The sequence below is a fragment of the Lontra canadensis genome, unplaced genomic scaffold, assembly GCF_010015895.1.
Source record: "Lontra canadensis isolate GAN:19392208 unplaced genomic scaffold, GSC_riverotter_1.0 scaffold9, whole genome shotgun sequence".
Lineage (NCBI taxonomy): Eukaryota > Metazoa > Chordata > Mammalia > Carnivora > Mustelidae > Lontra > Lontra canadensis.
The window spans coordinates 5,959,576-5,976,240 of NW_022631003.1; the positions used below are offsets into that span (position 1 = coordinate 5,959,576).

Here is a 16,665-nt window from a genome sequence, read left to right on the forward strand (position 1 = left end):
AATGTCTGATAGATATTCTTGTAAAATTTCTCTGAGCAAAAAATTCATACTCAAAGGCAAAAAGTTTTCTAAAAGGCACATCTGGTTCCTGGAGTTTGTGACCTAGCTGACCTAGATCAAGGAACATTTTGAATATTCCACTTGCAGTTACAGACTTTTCTATTTTATACCCCACATAAAGATATTTAATAAATAACTCTTAAACCAACAACTTTATGGAACCGAAGATTTACTTTCTGACAAGAAGCTAAGACTGACTGTCCTGATACGTATCACTTGTTTCCAGTTATTTCTATAAACTCTTAGAACCAGATATCCTTATCATAGGTACAATCTACCAAACTGGAAAGGGGTGGGGGAGCCAGACAAGTAAATGAGGAGGAGGAGGAGGAAAGCACCTGCCATGAAAACTGATGACTTGCTGCAGAATTTGTTTCCTTTTTACACTAGTTCAAAATACTGTTACTTGAGTTCTATACAGCTCTGGATGCTTCACTTTAAATATCATAAAATAATTATGAAATGAGTATCAGTCCAATCTGAAAATGTTTAATACCACTGGGTTCTCAAACCATTAACAATCCTGTGAACAGGCAGGAAAGAGGTCCTTCAAAAATTCTGCTTTTTAAATTCCCCAATGAAGCTGTCATGCACAGCTTAAGCAACTGAGATCAATGTTCGACAGGTTTCCTTTTCTAAGATTTTATTGGTGTCTTTAGATAATACTTACATTTGAAACTTGGGAGATTCATACAACCCCTGAGCAATTCTATGCATTCTATGGAATGCAAAATTCTTAAAGAAAAATGTATTCCTTTTATTTAAAAAGTATTCATCACATACATGTACATACACACGGAATTGGACATTTTGAAAGAATGCTACCACCACATTTTACTTTTGCTAATTTCTAGTCCTGCCGCTTGCATCCTAGTTGACCCAAATATAAATACACAGAATAATCTTTTTATATCACAGGTACTACTACCAGTGTTTCATCAATTTCTTGAAGTGAACTGAGCAAAATAACAAACAAGCACACACTTAAGAGTCAATATTTATTCTGATTAATATTTTACAAAATTTTGACAGATTTAATTTATGTAAGGAGAGCTAATTTATTAACACTTTACAGGTTTTTCTTTCCACAGAGTAACACGGTAAGTAGCAAAATAATACTTGGCACAGTTATAAATAAAATACGAAATAAAAATACCCATAGCTTAAGTATAATGATGCTGTTTTATGCCTATTAATATTTCAAATAAACTCCTGGGAACAATAAAAAATATGAAGAAAAAAAAAGTAATTTATGTTCAGGGCTGAGAAATAAGTTCTTATTTGCTAATAGTATCCCATTAAGCTGATACGAACTATCCCCCAAAGGGTCACCTTCATACACAACTTTAGAACTGGGTTAAGCTGGTTCCACACATAAGACTTACAAAATAAGTAAACAGACGGTACAGTACACTGCTGCATAGTTGGCTCTCCACCATCTGACCATCTCTAAGTTTTAGATTTCACCGGTACTGTGAGATGGTTAGTACTAAAGCATTAACATTGCTAGTATGTTCCACGTACTTACAGATCTATAGTATTTTTTCTGTTTAACTGAAAGACATCTCTTTTGCACCGAAAAGAATATTGTACCACAAAGAAAGAACATGGTAACAACACTCTTATCCAAACTCTGAGAATACCACCATTGTATTCAACTGTTAATAAAAATGTATTCAATAAAAATTACAACTGAGTCTTTATGTGAAGTGGCTCAAAATACAAAAAATTAAAACAAATTCTAGCCTTTTATAAATAACTTCAAATTTAAAAATTATCTAAAATTTCCCCCAATTAGTAGTCAAAACTAGCGGAGACATTTGTAAAGTTAACCAATTTTTTACATTCTATGACAAAATGGCACAATGCTATTGCCACCCCACACCCATCTTTTCCCTTTTCAAAAATAAAGTACATATGCCAATTTTCTAATATTAAAACACTCAAATACACTAAAGGTAATCTTTCTGATGTGTGACTTATGGTCAAAGAAACTACTATATAAAAATGGTACTTGGAAATACTGAACATCAACTATATACAATTTTCACTGCTCCTCTTAATAAGGCAAGGGGCGGGTATACCACTAGATTGCTGAAATACCTGTAATCTGCATTTTACAGAGAATACTAATTTTACCAAGCATCAGACATGCAGTGAACTTGCAGGGTATAATGCCTATTAACAGCAATATTGAACATCACTAGAAGCTCATTAGTTATCTCCCTTTTCTTTTTGGTTGGATAAAATGAAATGAGCAGCTTTAAATACACTAACACATAGAGACACAAAGAGAAAACTATTTGATAAATTATTTATATACAGATACACAATCTTTACACTGGTCTAGGATCTGTCAGCAGTCTGACCACCCTTTTCCCACCCTCCCCCAAGCCCATTCCCTCTCACAGGTTTGCCACAGGTTGCTCGAACCACAGTTTGCTACAGCACTTAAGAGGACTAAACCAAGTCTCACTCTGTAAACAATATTTATGGAAGCAGTGACTAGTAGTTCACTGTGAGAGTATGGAAATGCTGCAACAAAAATTGATCAGTGCATCACATTTAACAATAAGAAAACCTTTCTGAAATTGTTTCAGACAGCTTAACAAATTTTAAAACATTCAGTATTGGGAAAATTGAAATAATCTTGAGGATTAAATTCTTTCTGATAGGTCACTTTTTAAAAACCATAATATACCATTAGCTTTTCTTTTATTCACATGTGCTGTATGTACAGAGTTCATGCTCCATCTTTAGCTAAACTCCATTATTTTGTCCACAATTTATTTTGCAGCTCAGAATTCTAGAAGTATACCCATTTATCTCTATTACTGAGAATTTTGCATTAATTCATTTGTTCTGCCTTGAAATTACCTCAACTCTTAAAAATTGGACTGTTTGCACAGTAAATTAAATTCTAATTTATGCTTTACTGGATAGTATGTGCTAGTATACATTCTATGAGGTGTATGTATCATGCACTTAGTAGGGCTTTTAAGTTTGAACAAAATAACATGACTTACTATACTCATGCAAGTGCTTTATTATCAGACCATAAAACCTCAGAGCAAGGTTACTACAAATTATTTCACTGAACTAGAAATATATCAGCATTGCAACAGCTGATGGCAATAAAATATTATTAGCACATGTTTTTGTGAACATTATTTTCTTGTGCCCTTGAAGACATATTACAGCAGATCCCTAATAAAACCACATGATTTTTATCACAGTATTTACATGTACATTCTAAAATGTACATAATACTAGCCTGAATCAATTTAAGACAACTCTCCTGGAATTAAATGCAACAGTCATAGTAGATTGCATCATAAAATTTAGCTGTATACCATAAATTTAGTTTTAGCTAGAATCAAACATTTCTGATCAGTATACCATGTGTGTCAACAGAATAAGTTCATTCTTTATTCATGAAGAATGTTATGAGAACAAAACCAAAAAGTTGAGTATGTTGTGAATTCCCACATTAAGAACCATTAAAATTCCTTTTACGATCTTTATTCTTCCCAGAAGTGGCAGTGTGCTCTGTCCATGTTTACTTTTGTTAATAAAAGTGTTGAAAAAAAGACTAAAATTCACCGTTAGCCCTACATATAGCATGCTATTGTTCAAAAAATGTGGATTCGAGTGTGAGAGAGACACGGACAGACACAATTTTCAGGCACCACTCAGCAATATGCTTCATAGGATAAAGATGTTGCTACACGAGCTGGTACCCAGATCCTGATATTTGGTCATATTCTATTGTATACTGCCTGGTCCAGTCCACGATAACAGGACGAAAGAGGCCACAGCATCGAAATTCAAAGAAGTCTATAATATTCCTTACACATCCATGGCTAAAACACCCCCCAAACAAAAAGAAAAAGGAAAAGTCTATTAGTACAATAATTTAATATATGAGTTTAATATAATTTTGGTGTTTAAGGTATTTTTTTCTGAACTTAAAAACTTAGGTTACTTGTCAGAAAGAACCTGTTTATAACTCTATAAAATATACATGAATTCATGTTTCTTCACAGCTCTGCCAACAATAATTTTTCTTTTCTCTTTTGGTAATTTAATTGGGTGACACAATGATATTTTAAAGTTATTCAAATCTGCATTTCTTTCATTACTGTGTCATATGTAATTTTTGATAAAACCTTTCCTTGATGGGTGGCTCTTTGGCAAGGAGACAAACTATATCCAAAATTGAGAAAGTAAAACACAAAATAATTATAAATAGCATATAGCTGGCAATGTATCTAAAAGTAACAATTTAAGAAAAAATATGTCAAGAATAAATTCAGGGAATTTTAGGACTTCAAGAACACTTCTGGAAAAGCTGTCACTGTTTTACATTTTATACAATAACTGTGCCTATGGGAGAATTCTCAAAATTACCCAACTGAATCCTTTATTTTTGCTTTTATTTAAAAGTCTGTATGCTTTCCAGAAGCATGCAATAATTAATAGCATTACAAAAGCTTGAAGGTAGTAGGCACGTAGCAGCTTGAGTAAAACTCAAGTTTTAAATATTTCATATAATTAGGAAACTACTACTTCTCAGCATCAAACTGAATGTAAGATTAAATATATATATTTAGAAATACATATATATATACATATATATATATGAATGAATATATATGAATCTCTTTGATAAATGGTTTTGGGAAAACTGGACAGCCAAGTGCAAAAAAATGAACCTGAACCACTATTCTATACCACACACAAAAACTGAAATTGGATTCAAGGCCTAAATGCAACATTCGAAACCAGAGCTGCTAGAAGAAAACATGTCGTAGGCTTCCTGACATGGGTGCTGGCAGTGAAATTTTTAATAAGTCACCAAAAGCAAAGGCAACAAGTGCAAGAGAAACAACAAGTGAGACTGTATTAAAATAGCCTCTGTATAGCAAAAGAAACCATCAACAAAATGAAAAGGCAACCTACTGAATGGTAAAAAATTTGTGCAGATCATATATCCAAATAAGGGGATTAATATCCAAAATATATAAAGAACTCATACAACTCAAAAAAGATTCAATTAGAAAATGGGCAGAAGATCTGAACATTTTTTCAAAGATAAACAGATGGCCAAAGGATACATGAAAATATGCTCAACATCACTAATCTTCAAGGAAATGCAAATCAAACTCACAATGAGATAGTACCTCATACCTCTTAGAATGACTATTACTAAAAAGAAAAAATAACAGGTGTTGGTGAGGATGTGGAGAAAAGGGAACCTTTGTGCACTACTGGTAGGAGGGTAAATTGGTGCAGCCACTAGGAAAACAGTATGAAGTACTCAAAAAAAAAAAAAAAAAGATGGTATTACCATATTATCCAGCAATTCCAATTCTGAATATTTATCAAAAAACAAAACAACAAAAAAAACCCTCAAAAAACAAAACAACAAAAAAACCCTCAAAAAACAAAAAATGGAACAAACAGAAAAATCAACTGTAACTCGAAAAGACATGCACTGCCATATTCACTGCAGCACCATTTACAACAGCTAGGACATGGAAATGACCTAAAGACAAAAACCATATAATCTCATTTATATATGGAATCTAAACAAACACAACCAAACTCATTGATATAGAGAATAGACTGGTGGTTGCCAGAGGCTGAGGGTGGGGAGTGGGCGAAATGGGTGAAGGGAGTCAAAAAGTACAAACTTATAAAATTAGTAAGTCATGGGGATACAATGAACAGCACTGTGACTATTTTTTTTAATTCTATTTTTTCAGTGTGCATTTTGACTATTATTAATACTACTCTGTTGCATACTTGAAAGTTGCCAAGACACATCTAAAAAGTTCTCATCATAACGAAAAAAATTCTGTGACTATGTTTGGTGACAAATGTTAGTCAGACTTACTGTGCGGGTCATTCTGCAATACACATCAAATCATTATGTTGTACATCTAAAATTAATATAATGTTATATGTTGATTATACCTTAATTTAAAAAGGAAAAATAAATAAAACTGGGTGTATAGAAATTTTTGTGTCATGAAGAGGGCAAATAAAACAATTCAAACAATTCAGTTGCCCCAGAGTCTAGAAAATTTCCCTAAACATGAATTTCAGTTGACTGTATTTTTAAAATCATATTTCAATTCTGTGTATACATTTATCAATGAAACTTTATAGAAACTTTCAGCAATATTAAAGCTGTATGTTTATGTATAATAGTATGTTTATACTAAATGTTAGTAGTTCAACAGGTTTTGGATTGTGCAACTAAGAAAAAGAATGACACAAATCTATATACAGTTAATGTCATGAATTTTAAAGTAATAGTAAACTAACCAATGCTATATCTGGCAGGAATCTTAGAATTCAGTAGGATTTATAAGCTATTTTACACACTGCTAAGCACAAGAAATATTTCGTTTCATATCCTATTGACTTAAAGATGTATTTCTCTTTGATGTATTCACTAGATATGTGCTAAGTTATATGCCAAAAGAAAATACTAAATTTATAAACATGTACGTACTTGAATGGGCTTTCAATAGATGTTGTTGTGACTTTAAAGTGCTTGTATCTTCTGGCATTCATCCTTTCATTTGTAGTAATACCTAAACATGATATCTAAGAGGTAAGAGAAAGCAAACTATTAACTCTCTCTGATATAAATTAAGTATTAATGTAAAATAAGTTAATTTTCAAGAAGACTAGGATAGAGAGAAAAATGAAGTTTGTTTTTGCTTTTCCAATTGGAGATCATCAAGCTAGTTTACATATCACTTTGACTCTTGTGAGAAGTAGCCAGTTAAACAAGAAAAATATTAAAAAACAGGTTATCTGGTATTGTGTGTGGGGAGAGATGGACACTATGTACACAGACCACCTCTCCATCGGCCCCTTAAAAATTGAGCTTTTAGAAAAATCCTTAATTAAGAAAAGGTTCTTGAATAAATACTGGTATTTATAGGTAATAAAACGTTCCTAATAAACACAAAACTAATGGCATCATCGATCTAATCTCATACCTATATTCAACTGAATATATCTGAATCAAGAACAATAGAAATAAGTTCTGTTAAAAGTAGCACTGAAAAGTCAGGGGCGCCCAGGTGGCTCAATCTGTTAACCATCTGCCTTCAGCTTAGGTCATGATCTCAGGATCCTGGGATGGAGCCCTGCTTCGGGCTTCCTGCTCAGCAGGAAGCCTGCTTCTTTGCTAATCCCTCTCCCTCTGCAGCTCCCTACTGCTTGTACTCTCTGTCAAATAAATAAAATCCTTAAAATAAAAAAAGAAAATTCATAATGTAAGAACAAAGTTCATAATAGAAGAAGGAGAGAAGGAAGGAAAGAGGGCAGTAGAAAGGGGGGAAAAAAAGGAAAAGTAAAGAAAGAGTAAAGGAAGAGTAAGGAAAGTAAATTGAAAATTTTAAACCTTGAAAAGTAGAAGTGGTTAAAAAGAGAATGCATTATTATCTTTTTTAACAGGGAATGAAGTGTTAATTAAGTGTTAATGAAGAACCAACCATGTACATGCACATACCTGGTACATCTGACACATGAGTAACACAGCCACCCACATGAAATGAAAAACACTGTTCAGAAACATCCAAAACATCCAAGGTGAACATGTAGCAATTTGAGTAATATATGTCCAAAATCCATCCTTGGTGTAACTGGTCTCACAGTGGAGTCCCCAGTCTAAAATGAGAACAGAAGTTTCACGTTTACTTAGTAATCATCCAACCACTTCACAAAGGCATCTGCAGTTGGCACCACTTAGAAACCATGATCCAAATGTCTACATTTAGCGGATGACTTTGAATGCAAATTTTTGTACTCCTAAATACCCCATAATTAGTAAAAAATTAGTATATAATTAGTAAAAAAAAAAAAAAACACAGCAAAGAGAGAAATGGAAAAAGTACCATCCAATCTAAAAAAAAACTACTACTGTACTTGAACAATACACAGTTTTTAGTTGTTTGGTACTGCACACATACAGTAGTTAACATTACCTTTATTCAGAGATGATATGTATGTAAGTGAAATTTGGGGGGGGCAGGGCATATAGCACTAGAAGACCAACTTGATGAGGGAGGACTTTTTCCAAAACAGAAATCTCTTCTTTTAGAGCTGCTGCCATTAAAAAAACTACTGTTGTTAGCAGGACCATGTTCTCCTCAGGTCTGTTGGGCCAGAAACTATAAGTCAAGACCTTTGACCAAATCTTTCTCTCTATTAATGTGTATGTGAGGAAGTAGACTGTTATTAGGGGAATAACAAACACTATTCTTAGTATGTCTGAAAATAGAAGGACTAGGAAATCATTCTTCTACAACTTATTTTTAAGCCAGGATCTAATACATATTTATATGCTAAGTACACCAAGTCCTGAAGCATAGTAACTAATACCTTCGTTTAAACTCTTCTCAAATCACATTCTCAATGCAATAAAAACCCATCATTACCCCTATACCCATATGATCAAGTGAATGACAACTTATTCCTAAAAAAAGTATCTTCTAGGGGTGCCTGGGTGGCTTAGTCGTTAAGTATCTGCCTTCAGCTCAGGTCACGAGCCCAGGGTCCTGAGATCAAGCCCTGCATCAGACTCCCTGCTCATTGGGAAGCCTGCTTCTCCCCCTGCTTGTGCTACCTCTCTCCCTGTCTCTCTGTCAAATAACTAAAATCTTAAAAAAAAAAAAGTATCTTCTAACCCCTTTTAATATTCTCTAATAGGCAATAGTTACACCTTACTTTTTGAAATATTTCTAGTTCTGCGTGAAGTTAACTGCATTTTCCCAGCGGTTTGGTACTAAAGAGCACCTAGCAAAGTCACAAAATCTTTAAGTTACTAGAGTAAAGCAAGCATGTGATGTAAAATATGTTGGCGTCTTTCACCCAGAAGCATTTCAAAGACTATTAAACCAACATGTTTTTCAAAGGACACAGATATTAAAACAGCCGATTATTCTGTTGCTTATACTGTATGTTGAATACATTTATAGTTCCACATCTGTTCTTCTCTTTATGGTTCATTGTAGTAAGGTGCCCCAAACCATAATTTTTAGTTAAAAGACTTGTCATTATTATATATTATTAATATGGTAAGCAAAAGTATACAAACATTTGTTTTCAGAAAGTAAAAAGCTAACTGTACTCACAAGAAATACAACCATAAATCATCCAGCAGATCATAAAAAGCAAGAAGAATAGGTAGCCCATAAAGTATCTATGGTTGCCTGCACCTAAAGAACAACAGAGAAACAACTTTTTCAGCTAAGAAGAAAACAACTGGAAATGTACCTTTTGGGGATGGGGGTAAAGGAATGCCATGAATGATACGATCTGGACAATAACTACATTATTTATCTTACAAAATGTTCTTCAGGAAAATAAATATTTTAAAATAAAGGCGCCCGGGTGGCTCAGTTGGTTAAGCATCTGGCTTCGGCTCAGGTCATGACCCAGTCTGAAATCCAGTCTCAGTCAGGCTCCCTCCCTGCTCAGCGGGGTTGGGGGGCTACCTCTCCCTCTTCCCCCCCTACTTGTACACTCTCTCACTCTTGCTCTCTCTCAAATCTAAAAGTATTTTTTAAAATAAAGCTTAAAATAAGAATGTTCATAACTACAAAGATGTGATGACTATAATGATGTTGATTCTGAAGTCAAGAGTCCCAATGAACCAAATGAACTACAATTTTGAGTTTTACCCTACTGTTTGCTTTGCAAGGTTTAAAATAACAAATTTTATCTTATTTTTATAAACTTTTAATCCAATTTTTAAAAGGCTTCTTCTCAACAATCACACAACCTTTGCAATGTTTCCCTGTTGTCACCTCATACAAATCCAGGGCCATCTCTTAGACCACTTAGTTCACTTCCTCACACACCATTCTTGAACACTAAGGTATACAGAGTTTTTATCTGTCATTCCTCTCTGCTTCTGTACACAAGAGCCTTCCAAATATTTTTATTGCTGTAACTTTCTCCAGTTTAACTAAAAAGCAATACTATCTGCATCCTTATTGATTTCACTATTATCCAATAAAGAAAATAAGAAAGAATAGGCACCAGAAAGAATTGATAAATATCAATCTTTTCCAGAGACTGATTTTATAACTTTTGCCCCCCTCTTTCTCACAACTGAGTTGCTGTTTGTCAATCAGAAGATTAACTGGGGGGCACAGGGGAGCAGAGCTATAATAAGAGTGTAGGAGTGAAGTTTCTACCATCTACTTTAATGCTGTACTTCATAAGTTACCTACAATAACTTAAATGAACAATGCACTCAGGAATTATTAATAAAACTTACCTACACAGTTACCCACCCATGGGCAATGATGATCAAATTTTGCTATGCAGCGGTTGCACACACCACAATGCTTGGACCTCACTGGTTTCCGTATCTGTTAATAAGCATTTTAAAAGATTACAAAAGGCATTACACTGAAGAAAGGAAAGCTGAGCATTTATTTTCTCAAAATGCAATTATGAAGAAAACAAAACTGTATTTCCAAAGGCAAAAAACAAAAACCACTACTGTATTGTTTAACAAGATGTCAAGTGCAACACCAAAGGTAAAAAGGATAAGGCCACTATGGAATGTAAGAATGGGGTAGAACCATCACTTTATAAAAATAATTAAGGATCTAAGACCAATTTGCTGTTGCGATGAATGATACTATATTTAATTCACATCCCTCAAGTTTCTGAATAATAAAAACATCACTCTCCAGGCTTCTAAATAAAAGCTATTGTGTTAATGGTCATGACACTGGTTCTTATTTAACAAAATTAAACTGTTCCTTAGTAAAAGGAAGGCCAAATTAGAAACGAATAAAAGAAGCTTTTAAAATGCAAAATCATTAATAACATGTCTTCCCAAAGTTAAGAAATCTAATTAAAACCGGTAAGTATACACACATCTTTCTCTTTCAGTGGCTCCTGAGATCTCAGATAAAGGTACAACATCTCCTCTGCTGAACTCCATGACTCATCTAAGAAAGTACACCATGCTTACCAAGCTTAGGTAGTCCCTATTACTTCAAAAACATAAAATGCATTCATTATTCAGCTCCTGACAGGCAATAAAGAATTCATGCTTATGATGCCTTATTGTTTTAGGTAAAATGTCTCCCTCTGTATTACTCCGAATCAGCCAAGTGAATAAAGAGCTCATTAGAACTCATTAGTGATCTTTGAAGGGCTGCTAGTCCTAAAGCTGAGTACATGACAAGAGCTAGTTATTAAACCATGCCAGAAACAAAATTTATAATATCCTTCACTGGTCTTTCAATAAAAGCACTGCCATTTCTCCACCAGTTTGTATGAGGTTATGTATCATTCTGAGGCACTAAGAAAAAGCATCGGTTGACTATGCAGTCCTTACGTGTACTAAAATGATCTGTGGACTCTTTAAAGATTCACTTATTCTTCACCACAGATATGAAACTACATCTATTTAGGAGAAAGAAGAAGGATGTATTAAATTTTATCTCCATTTCCAACTCTCAGCTACATTTCCCCTTTGGGCAATACTTGTCAATGAATTCTAAACAAAGACGGACACGAGGCTCCTGAACATGACAGGCTCCTCATTCACTTACAGAGTAATTCATTTTTAGGAAATTCTGATTTACATGTGGCTTCTTAGGGACTTGTCTACTTATCAAAGGGAAGGATATCCATACAATGACAAATACCTCTGCCAATCTGAATTATTTTATAATAGGACATGCTCTTTTCTTTACAACACCAAATCACCTATCCAGAAGTACCTGGCTTATAATAATATAATAAAACATTCATGCTAGAATTATAAAAATAACCTTGTTCTTGCCCTTGGATACTTACTTAACAATGAAACTATACTGAGTGACTCTATAAAGAGTTTGCCACATGGCAAACATCAGCAATGCATACTTGGCTTTGTGGAATGGAATAGTATGTCCCAAGATCACCAGAATATAAAAATGTTCTGAACATTAAGGTGCTAATCCTGTAAACTAGCCACTGTAAAGCCAAGAAACAAAACCCTTTTTAAAGAATGCTTGAAAATACAAAAGAATCCAGTCAACACCTTAAAGTTGCTTCCAAAAGTAAAGCAGTATATATTTTGAATATTCAAAATTGTAACTGTTTGGTCAAGGAATGTTAGGTGGAACAACTTAAAACAATCTGTAGAGTCAGAGCTCCATTTCAAAGTCTCATTCCATAATCCCAAACTAAGTCAATTCTCTTGTTATTTACATGTCAAGACATTAGTTCAGTGATAGTATATAACTTAAAGGTATAAAAGGATTGAGTTTCAGGTATGACTTAGGGATTAGGAAAACATGATTTAACTACTGTGGCAAAATTGATATTTTTCTCAAGAACTAATTATAAAAATTAACAAAATAAGACACAAAACTATTATTCTTTAGAAATTTGAGATCTAAAATAATACAAACAATGTATTACTATACCTGATTCCATAAGTAAATGCTATTTAATTTCATTTATATCTTTCTTTATGACCTGGTTGAAGATGACAACTTTTAATATCAATGACAAAATAGTGCTCAAAGTTCCATAAATCCCCCAAGACAAAGAGATAACTACTCAAACTGAACCATTTTAGAAGCCACGCTGTCTTAGCTAACAAATTTTCCCACTGTGACTTCTAAATATAAGAATAAATGTTTTCTTAAAATATCTAGGAAAACAGTATTAGGGAAGCATAATAAACCTCTGATTTTAAAAATATTTTATTAATTAATTTTTTCTTTGCTGAGTTACGTTAAGAAAGAAAAGAGATTAAGGAGGAATAAATACAAATGAATGGTACCTCAAATCAGAAGTATAGTCAAGGTTTACCATCAGGTGGAACAAGCACATTGGGAGGAGACATCTTTTTACCATCTTTCTCCTTACCCTATGGTCTAAAAGGAATGTCACAGCGGGGGCAGAGGGGACATGAAATGTGCTCCACAGAACAAACTATTCTCCTTGTTCCCCACCCCTTCTATGCTATGCTGCTGCTATGGGAAGGAGAGAGAAAGAGTAAAGAAAAAAATACTACCAAACAGGTACTGCAGAATATACTGAGGTCCAGACTTCCTGTCTCTGCAAGTTCAACTATTGTCTGTGAATTAAAAATATATATATTTTATTCAAAACTGAACAATGTTCACCAACTACAGTGCCATCAATATGAATCAATAAACATGATGTCCTCATTTTTATTTAACCAATGTTTTCTGCTCAAAATAAAATCTTTTATTAATTTACTTCTGCTATTTCATTATAATATGAATATAGAAATTTTCTTTCTTGGGTCTATGAAAATGCAACTCTGAACTCAGGGGAATATTCCTCTGAGAATAAAACTAAGTCACCTACCCTAAGAAATGTTCTGTTTAGGTTTTGAAGACAGACATGAAAATAAACTTAAATTCAGTAAAGAACTGAATCTTCAGAACTGGATTATGTATGACTAAGAAAACCTAACCGAACCCAGTAGCAGTAATGTCTAAAGAATACTGTAAATATAAGGGTAGCAATCTCTATGTAGGCTAGAAAAGGGGGGATTAGATCCTAAGAACCTGTTACTGTTTTAGTCTACTGTGGACAGTAATAATTCATCAGTATTTGCTTTGTTTTTGGCGACTGGATAAAATAGCTCTTAACATAGTTTAACTGCCTCCAATCTAATTTTATTCTCTACTTACACAACATCTTTGGATTGTAAATTTGGTTTTCTAAAGTACCTGGGCTTTAGATGAGGGGTGCCTTGAATTTTATATATATACATACACACACATATATTTGTTGTTGAACACACACATAAATATATCTATTATTGAAACACAGTATCTGAAATATCACCAGTTTACTGATCCTCCGGTTACACAGTCATTTAATAAACATTTACTGAATTCATATTATTTGCTGAGGGTTTTCAGAGATGTTTAAAATGCTGTAGTCATCCTTCAAAACAATCACAACTCTTATAAAGGAGAGAAACATGGAATTTAAAAATGTCATGCAAGTGTAAGGACAGGCATTCAGGAGTACCAAGGGTGAGCAACAACCATGCATTATCTCAATTTGGTTTGAAACTTCTTTATGTTCTAAAAGATAGTTTCTTTCTTTGTATGCTAATATCTGGTATAAATACTGATAATTTGGCAATTAAATACATGTGACTAGTTAGATTCTATCTTGCTACCTTTTTCTTTTGTTCTTCTGTAGCTTTAATAATCCCTGGGTCTGATTTCCAAGATTTTCCAAAATTGTAGAAAAGTGCAACACTATTGGCAAGGAATGGAAGATGGATAAATAAAAAGTTGAGATGTGCCTGAAGTTAAGGAATCTAAAGAAGCAATGATAAATGAGTTACTATCATAGGTAAACTTATAATCTGTAAAATTTTACCACATACACAACACACACACACACACACACACACACACACACCAAGAAAAAAATACAAGCTGATTTATTATTATATCAAAATACATTTCTAACTTACATTCATAACTGAATATAAAAAGTAAAAATGTGATTTCTTTATAAACTTTAAACCATGTAGGATAAGCTTTCTGACACTTAAAAAGTCAGTAACACATTAAAAATTCAGTAGATACATTATTTTTAAATGATCATTATTTCTTCTGATCAAAAATGAAGGGATTTCTCATGTTCAAAGTTATAACATATTACTTTATATGCATTAAAGTCTTTATATATCTACCACTTAAGATATCACACCCAGTTATTTAAAAGATTGCTTTTAAATTCTCTTTATTGCCTTTTTTGAACACATTCAAACTGACCCTAATTTTAAAAAAGTATTCATAAACTTGCTTTAAACAGAAGGTTTCTATGTTTACATTTTTCCTAATTTCACCTAATGAAAATATAAGAAAGGTACTAGGCTTTATAAATATAAATGAGGAATCAAAAATTACTTAACACTAAGAAAAATAATGTTGCCTAGCAACACACTTCTGAGGCACAAAATATCTGAAATACTCAAATACTATTTTCAAGATTTTATGCAGGTACAAGTATCAACAGCTAAAAATCTCTTGAGAATAAAGCTGGGTAAATGTACATGCAAAGAATACGGGACCCTGGAATTTTTCAGGAGCAGAACCTTTATACACTGTAAGTTTTAAAAGGTGCTAACATGAAAATAGCTCTGGTTCTTAAAGCCTGGATTAAATTTGCAAGGGGGCTAAACAGTAGCTCAAGAGAGGACTACAGATTTAAAAGAGATAGGATATTCAAGAATTAAATATCAGATGAACTTACGGAATTTCTTTGCATGATCTTTAAAAGTAAAGAGATTAGGTCTTTAAATGATAGTTTGAACTTAGCTTTAGTAATAAGTCACACCATTTAATTTTTAAATTTACATACAAAAATTTACAAACTCTCCACAAATGGCATGGTTGTTTTTATAAAGGTTTAAAACAACCCTTTTTCCCCTATAAAATCAGAAAACACTAAAAAGTACAAAGGCAAAATCAATACCTCCACAACCCAGGGACAATTCCTTTTATACTTGGTAGTCTGCATTTTTAATAATTGAGATTATAGTGTTTTATGAACATTAGTAAAGCAAGTAACACCTATTAATCAACTAAATGGTTTTTAATCTGCACAAAAACTCTTCTCCCATGTTACAGATGACAAACCTGAGACAGAGGTTAACTAAATAGTCCAAAGTTGCAGAGTAAATTAAAGGTGGAGCTGGTATTAAAATCCAGGCTCTTTTTACCTGTGCTATTTGGCCTCTCCAAATGCACTCAGCAGAAGATACTCGGTCCTTAGATATCAGAATAATATCTTTGGATATGAACATACTTCAGGCTCGATGTGTATTTTTATAAGGTCAGATTATTTCCAGAAAGATACACCAATTTAAAATTCCACTAACATCACATATTGCTTGATTACTACATTTCCATCAGCTTCAAGCAAAGAAAAGAGTTGTCAGTTTTAGAAGCAAAATAAACCTTATTTTATTGTCTTAATTTGTATTTGTTTTTACATTTCAACAGTCCTCCAATTAAATAAAGAAGTTATGTGTCATCAATGTTTTCATTTAAATGTTTATGGAATCTTTTTTCACACTTAACTCTTTCATCTACTTGGATGTTATTTTGATGCCTGCTATGAACTGCAGCTCTAATTTACTTTAATAGCCAACAAAATAAAACAAAAACAGTAAACCAAATGAATCAACTGCAAAATACCAGCAACAACTTCAGAAAGGGGACTAGCCACACTACACCATAAAGTTCAACTGGAGATCAACAAAAGACAGCTCTGGTAAGGCAAGCTGCCTGGGGTAGCTCTTAATCCCACCTCCACTTATATAAGTAGCATAGAAAATGCAGATGAGAAGATAAATCAGAATTCTCATCAGTCCCACCTGGCCCTCTGCTGTGGATTGAATCTTGTCCCACCCCCAAAACCCCCCCACCCAAATTCATAGGAAGCTTTAACCTCTAATGTGACTATTTCTGGAAATAGGGTCTCTAGGAGGTAATTAAGGTTAAATGAGGTCATAAGGGTAGGACCCTAATCCAATAGGACTGTGGCTGTGTAAGATTT

At 33.4% G+C, this 16,665-nt stretch overlaps 1 protein-coding gene across 3 annotated transcripts in view; it reads right to left on the reverse strand.

The window, feature by feature from the left end:
- Positions 1–1,044: 1,044 nt before the first annotated feature.
- ZDHHC17 (zinc finger DHHC-type palmitoyltransferase 17) overlaps positions 1,045–16,665 on the reverse strand; it is an 87,856-nt gene continuing 72,235 nt past the window's right edge. Inside the window, exons 11-17 of one of the 3 annotated variants that reach the window (XM_032854721.1) lie at positions 14,270–14,394; positions 13,121–13,183; positions 10,370–10,463; positions 9,219–9,302; positions 7,595–7,752; positions 6,584–6,678; positions 1,045–3,923 (exon numbers count right to left, since the gene is read on the reverse strand). In XM_032854721.1, coding sequence (XP_032710612.1) covers positions 3,785–3,923; positions 6,584–6,678; positions 7,595–7,752; positions 9,219–9,302; positions 10,370–10,463; positions 13,121–13,183; positions 14,270–14,394 — 758 coding nt within the window. In that variant the 3' untranslated portion in view covers positions 1,045–3,784. The other 2 variants (XM_032854722.1, XM_032854723.1) reach the window with 2 other exon arrangements.